Genomic DNA, 7899 nt, shown 5'->3' on the forward strand with positions numbered 1-7899 from the left:
GACTTTTTCTTATTTCCAAACTTGAAAAAATGGCTCGGTGGACAGAGATTTCCAGACAACGAAGACGTCATTGCCTCTGTAAGTGCCTATTTTGAGGAACTTGCGAAAACGCACTTTTCTGAAGGATTAAAAAAACTTGAAAAGCGATTGACCAAATGTATAGAGCTCCAAGGAGATTATGTTGAAAAATAAAAAAAAAAATTTACCCAAAAAAAAAATTGTTTTTATACTTCATTCTAAGGACTTATTGAACTACCCTCGTATCTTGAGGCAATCAAATCCAGCCTTTATTGACACTTTTTTCAGCGATGCGAAAATTCAGAATAATTAAGCTGTAAAGTTTCACAATAATTCTCGCAGTATTTAAAATTCTGCAGTTTGGAATGGTGAAAATGACAGTGACTTTTGACTGGGCAAAATCACATCTTTTAGGAAAAAAATTTATCCCGTCCTTTCAAATGTCACTTGATATAACATGATATGATACTTATTAATAATATATTCATCGTATTTAAAATTTCTATAATTTTAATTTACAATTATATTTTGAATGTGCAAGTCTAAAACAGTTTAATCTTTGAGGCCTTGAAACTAAAGTTTTTTCATAAATTAATTTTTAGATTAAATTTCGGAGGTTTTGAATTTTAAATTTCTCAATATTATAGTTTCAAATTCAAATATTCAAAATTTTAGGACCATTTCGATAATAAATATTTAAAAATTTAATATTAAAAGCCTTGATGTCAATTTTGAATTTCATAATTTTAGATGTCGATATAAAGCAATTTCGAATTTAAAAGCATAAAATTGTACAATTTCAAAAATATAAATCATAGCAATATTGTCTTGTATTCTTTATCCTAATTTTTAGTTTTCAATGTAAAATCTTTAAATTGTCCAATTTTTAGTTGAAGATTGAAAAAAAGTCATTTCGAATTGAAAAATATTTTATATTCTAAACAGAGTTCTGAATTTTTAATTTTTTCCTTTCATATGTTTTAATTTTGCAATTAGAATTGAAATGTTTAAGTTTTGGAAAGTAGCATTAGAAATTTCAAAATTGTTAGTTTTCTAAGCTATTTAAATTTACGTTCGGGAGTAGAAATTTTTTCATGCTTGAATTTTCCCATTTAAAATTACTATATATTTCAAAAGGTTCTTTTGAAGAGAAATTCAATTCATTTTTCACTTTAGAAAAAGTTCTCTAATCAGTTTCAATGTTAACTTGTACTTTTATTATGCGATGGCATTTTAAAATTCTAGAATTTTAGAAGGTTGTCCTTTGAAAGATTCGATTTAATTTTCAATATTATACTTTCAAATTTTAATCGCTTTGAATTTAAATAACTCAAATTTAAAAGTTCTCAATCTTTAATTATTTAATTTTGAACACTTTTAATTATAAATAATACAATTAAAATTCCTCTGAATTTTAAATGACCCAATTTTACCAATTTGAATCTTAAAATATTCCATTTTTAAAGTTTTGACATTGTCATATTTTTGAAATTTTAATATAAAATCATGCTAGTTTCGTGATTCTTCAAAATCAAATTAAATTTGTTTAATTTTCAGTACTTCGACTTAGAAAGTATAAAATTTAACTCCTTTTTCTTGCTAAATTGTCCAAATCGTCCTATTTTTTTAAATTTCAGACACTTGAAATTCGAAATTATTAGTTATTGTTTCAAAAATATTGCAAACCTTATATTAAAAAATTTGTTCAACTCTTGAACGGCCAAGCCTTGATGCCGTCAAAAAAGATTCTGGAAAATTTTAGGAACAATGTATGATCGTTTTCTGACCGTTTTTTGCCAAAAAATATTATTTAAATTTTTATGATTTTCTCGGTCTGCAACAGTGGCCCTTAAAGGCCAATATCGTTGGCTGATATTTATTGACTTCCACAAATGATAATTTATATTTTTGAAATAATTTTTGTCAATTTAGAAAAGCGCGTTCTACTTTATCTATAGTCGTAGGGCTTTCTTGCTTAGTTTTTATTTATGTTTTTTTTTTAGTTCAGTTTATTAAGTTACGTATTTATTCACTTATTTGCAGTTTATGGGTCTTAGATTTTTCAGATTATGCCACTTTACTTTAATTATATAACAATTTATTATTTTTCAATAGTACTTATTTCTGTTGACATTAGTTAGACGTTGTTCTCATGCACCCAAAGAGTTTGTATTACAATAAGAAATTAAGCATATACTTTAAGATACTTACAGGGTTTCTACCCTACCTGGAAATCCCGGAATTTTTAGGGAATTTTTATATACCTTAAAAAACCTGGAAATGTCAGGGAGTTTTTTTGAGAGCGTGCTTCACTTTTTTTAAATTTTAATATTAAAATGAATAATAATAATTCTTGATTTGTAAAAGTAGCTTTATATTACTGTATTGTACTATTTTGTTGAAAATTCATTTTTTTGTCAAAGATTTGGAAACTTAATTATTGTGTAATATTTGTTTGAAAATTAGTTTCGTTTTTGTTCCAAATTAGTTTTTTTTTTTAACTGAAAAATGCAACTATTCCAATTGAAAATTACATCCTTTTAGTTGATAAAGGATCGTCCAAAAAATACGTGATATTTTAAGGGAGAGGGCGGAAGGTATTTCAAAGTATCATTGTTCATGTTACGTGATATGCAAAAAACATCTCACAAGGGGGGGGGGAGTTCCTGAAAAATGTATCAAGTATTTTGTGAAGGGCCCCTAATACAACTCTTTGGTTAAACCCTATTTTTTAACTTAAAATTTAACTATTCAATTGTTGATTGACAATTTATTTTTTTAGTTTAAAATTCATGTATTTTTTATAAAATTTGTCTTCTTTAGCAAACATTAATCTTCTTTGTTGAAAGTTCATCTTTTGGTTAAAAATCAACTATTCCAGTTAAAGATTGATCATTTCAGTTGGAAATTCATCGTTTTTGTTAAAAATTCTACTATTCCAATTCACATTTTCAAATGTATATTTTCTGAACTACCTTAAAACAAATAAAAAACTACAATCCTTATTTCAGATATTTTTCTCTATCTCGCGCTTTTATATTAAAAATTTTATTTTTGTTATATTATTTTTTATGGATACAACAAAATATCCTACAAGTCTTCTTTTAGATTTTTTACGATTCTGGAGCCTTTCTCGTAATGTTGTAATTTTCGATTTTCTGCATACTACTTTTGATAAATAAAAACAAAATGACAAATCCTATTGAAAAATGGTTAAAAGAAATTTTGTAGGAGTTTTTAAAAGATATCATTTATCTTAAAGACTTCTTTTAGTATTTTACGTTGTTTGGTTCAAAATTGAATGTTGTGGTGTGAAATTCGGACAATTATTATACTTTTGTCAATCATAAATTATGAGAATGTAATCAATTATGACAAATTTGTATCTCTTTCTGGGTAAACAACTTTCGTCTATCAATTTGTTTCCGTGCCTTTGTCGTTTTTCTACAAATTTTTCATTCTTATTTTTTAATGTCATTTTTATGATTAAAATCAAAACTACGCTTCCTATCAAAAAGTGATTCATAAGAAATTTGTAGTTCATGTTCAGGTAAACAATTTTCGTTAGGTCATTTTTTTCCGTTATTTGTGTCGTTTTTTCAAAAAATTTAATTTATTATTTTATTTTTATTGTTATTTTTCACGAATAAAACAAAAACTACGCGTCCTATCAAGAAGTGATTATTAATAAATTTTTATATCTTTTTTTGCATCACAATTTTTGTTGATTCATATTTTTTCGTGTCTTGAAGTTTGACCACAAAATGGATTTTTGGTATTTTTTATTATTTTTTGTACAATCAAAATTTGAATTTTCAATTATTCCAGAAAATCCCAAAAGTTATTATGATCATCTTGTAGGGCTTTCAAAAGGAAAAGTTTTCCGTCTCTTGACTTTTTTTCATATCATGCGTTTTTTGGCTTAAAATTGTGATTTTTCATTGATTTTTTAAATGTTATAAATGCTACAACACTGAGAATTTTCTTTTTTTTTCGAAAAAGTCTATAGAATATATTGTTGAACTTTCTAGGTACTATTAATAGCCGTACATAAAAAATTTTTAATATAAAAAAAAATGGTCCGAAAAATATATGAAAATGCTCAACTTTTTTAATTTTTACCTAAAATGACTGGTTAGCGAACTCGTCTTTTCTTTTAGTACCTACAAAAAGTATGCCAAAGATCGATTTGATTCGTTTATTTTTACAAGAGTATCGTATTTACGGATGGACGGACAGACAGGCATCATCGTTAAAACTTGATTTTTGCATTTGGAGGTCTGGAAACCCAAATAATGCCCCTAAAGGGATTCAAGTGTTGAGTCTGCCATTTGAAAACATACAATCTGTTACTATCGTTATAAAAAATCTGTAAAATTGCACGGAACATTTTCCAATCATTCTCACCATTTCCAAAAAATATCGTCTTTAACATGCATTTGATAGAAAACTGCTACTTAGCATTTTTCGGGAAATTTCACTGGAAATTATTCCTTGAATAATCCTTAAGATATGACTGTCATTTAAATCACAATAAGTTTATAACAAGTTCTTCTTTGTCCATTTTTTGAAAATCGAGCTTTTTCCATTAAAACCCTATGTTAATTTCGAAAGCCCGGGGGCACAGATTAAAATTTAAAAATATTACGCTATTTCACCCTAATGTGAAGGTGACTGTTTTTAATCGTTTAAACTAAGATCCCCCAAATTTTAAAATCCGACAAAATTCGTAATAATAAACCTTTGGGTGACTATTCATTATTAAATAAACTAAGATAGTACTTCAGTTTTATGACACAAAAATATTTTTGAATGAATGTATTTTTTCATATTTTTTTCTAATAATAGAAACAGAGAATAAAAATGAAAATGGATGTTGCCACCCCCCCCCCCCCTAACTCATTCAATATGGCGGTTTATGGTTTGAAATTCTGGGATTTTTTTTTACATGCTTCAAATGGCTGATGCAACATTTGATTTCCTTTGAGGGCATTTTTTGCATGCTTACCCGGCTCTACTCTTTAGAGTTTTTCCCCGTTTCTCAACAAATTTTCACGAATGATGAAATAAAAAATTCTAAATCTTAAGGCTAACATTTTTTTCATTTGAATTAATCGAATTCCAGATTAAAAACTTGTTAATTCACATTTTTTAAATTTAAATGCTCAAAATTTAGAATTAAATGCAGTTAAACTGCAAAATTGTGAAATTAAAATTTTTATAAATTAAACATTTTGAAGGTTTTCGGTGAAAAAATATCAATCCTGGATATAATTTTCAATTCTCTAAAATACAGAATGAACTAATAAATTTGTTGAATGATTAAATTTATAACACTCCAAATAGTGTTTTTAAACTAGAAACATTAAATAAGGAGTTAAATTATTTTTATTTAAAGTCCTTTCAAATTAATAATTGTTCGGTTGATGAAAATTCAACATTCAAGACGTTATTTTGATTTTTAGTCGTTTCTATTTAATAATTGTTCAATTGTTATAAATTCCAAAATTTCACTTAAATATTAAAAAGTGCGTTTTCCCCGGTTAGCAACCATTATTCGCAGTCATTTAAATTAAAAAATTAGAACTCTTGAAGCTGAAAATTTTTTCATTTCGATTAATCGAAACTGTTGCACATCAAAGCACTCAAGGTGGCATTCTTTTGAATTTGAAAGTTTTGCAATATTAAAGCTTAAAAAATGTTTATTTTAGAAATTATTAATTTAAAGTCTCAATAATTTACACATATAAACTGAAGCTTTTAACATTTTCAAATAAAACAATCTAAAATTAAATGCCATTAAACTGAAAAATGTTAAACTTTTATAAATTGAACGATTCATAGATTTTTTTTTGAAAATACAAATCCACGCCATCATTTTCATTGCTTTAAATTAATAGTAATATATAATATTATATATAATATATGATATTATATCAAATATATATATATATGTATTTACCTCTTCCAGTTCAGTACAAAGTGAATGATAAATTACCCCCCCCCCACCTACTCAAAAAGTGTTAGAATGAAAAAATTGGTCTCATCCTATTCACAAAAACTATAGATAACTACAATTTCATTCCTTCGAGATCAATAAGAATGTTCAAAACAAAAAAGTGACTATTTCAGTTTAGAAGAACATAAAAATAAAAATTTTCTCCGATCCAACTCGATAAAAATCTCAAACATAAACATCTTAAACATAGAAACAGAGAAAAAAAGTTCGCCTTTTGAACTTTTACTTGATTCTCGGGTGTTGATTATTAGGTCGGTGCGTTGCTGTTCCTGCCTGCTGAAAAATTTTGTTGCCTTGATAAGGGTGCTGTATGAGTCCCGAAACGTTGGTTATTTTTTTTCATCAAAAGGCAGCTAACGGTTTAAAACTGTGGGAATTTTAAAATTTTTTATTATATGCTTTCCTTTGGGGACATTTTTTGCGTAATTATCCGGCTATACCCTTTATTTATTTGATTACAATGGCCACCCTGATTTGTTTTCTCTAAAGAAATGTAAATTTTGTGTTGCAGGTACTGATCACACGGCATATCAAACTACGCCAAATATCCCTGGTATGCCACAAAGTTCGCCTCTACCCCCCCTACCTTTTGATATAAACGTGCCCAGCAATATTTCTAGTGTTAATAGTCCGGTGCAGACTTACAACCCGATACCGACGTCTGTTGACGTCCCATCTACCTTACCTTACAGTGTACAGCAGTCGCAAATTGTGACACCAATTTCACTGCCTGGTATGCCACCAATAACTGTTAGTGCCGCTATTCCGCAGAACCCTTCCTTTTATCCGACTGTCAGACATCAATCACAAATACCTACTTCTAATACTGTGCCTCCACCGACATCGGCATCAGCACAATAGAGACTATTATATTATATTCCAGACTTTGCTATGTTGGCGGTGAACAACCCCGTCAACTTATTTTGTTTCCTTATACTTTATATCCACAGATTGAGATGAATGCAGACGCCAAGTAAGATATAAAGATTGTAATTTTAAACCATTGAGCATGGCAGTTTGGCATTGTTTGCTTAATTACCACTGAGACGCGGGGATTCTAGATCATAAAGTCAGCTGCAGGTGCAACAGATTACAAAAATATAAGAGGAAAGATAAAAGGGAAATGGAATGTTTTTGATGAAAATTTTTGGAAGATTTTTTGTTTTTATACATGAGAGATTGAGAGCATTAAGACGAATTTTATTTGCGTTGATAATTTACTGCCATGCTTCATTGTACATACAATGCAAAGTGCATTATAAAATTTGTCAACAGTCTCCAAACAATAGTTTAGACATTGGAGGCATACAAAATTATCTGTTAAGCTGGTCGTGAGTAATTATTATAGGCAGATTGGAATGAAAAGCATTGATTGGTATTTATTGTAAAATACGTCCTATGACTTTTTATCTTAGGGTACTTTATGATGTTTACTGAGGGACGTAGCGTGAATTTTAAGGTTCTCTGTATACATGTACGTTTATATCTAAAGCTGTTCACAAAATCAGTTTCATAAAAATCGCAATGTGAACCTTTTATCTCGTGTTCTTTATTCTTTCTTTTCCATCCTGCAGTTGACAAGTTCAGCAGTTTAATTCTTGGGAATATATGGGGATTTTTCTTCGACAAAAGAGGGAATTAAAAAAAAATAGTGTCATGAGCAAGTACTAAAAAATGCAATACTTCTGAAAGTAACCACACATTTTATTAACAAATAAAATTATATATTATGCTAAAAAAAAAAATACGTTTTTTTTTCTTTCTTTCGCGTCACTCTTGATTTAATCATGTCAGATTTTCGTTTTTCGTATCCGGCAATAAAATCGTTTTTTTTTTATATATCAAATATTTGTCGAAAAATT

The 7899-nt window shown here is 28.0% G+C and overlaps 1 protein-coding gene across 2 annotated transcripts in view; it reads left to right on the forward strand.

Annotated features, from left to right (window-relative positions):
• The window catches only part of LOC117177918 (Golgi reassembly-stacking protein 2), a 20599-nt gene extending 13024 nt beyond the window's left edge, over window positions 1–7575 (forward strand). For both annotated transcript variants that reach the window (XM_033369024.1, XM_033369023.1), the window contains exon 7: window positions 6549–7575. In XM_033369024.1, the coding sequence (XP_033224915.1) occupies window positions 6549–6898 (350 nt within the window). In that variant the 3' untranslated portion in view covers window positions 6899–7575. The remainder of the gene's footprint in view (window positions 1–6548) is intronic.
• Window positions 7576–7899: the final 324 nt, after the last annotated feature.

Source organism: Belonocnema kinseyi, chromosome 8, assembly GCF_010883055.1.
Source record: "Belonocnema kinseyi isolate 2016_QV_RU_SX_M_011 chromosome 8, B_treatae_v1, whole genome shotgun sequence".
Lineage (NCBI taxonomy): Eukaryota > Metazoa > Arthropoda > Insecta > Hymenoptera > Cynipidae > Belonocnema > Belonocnema kinseyi.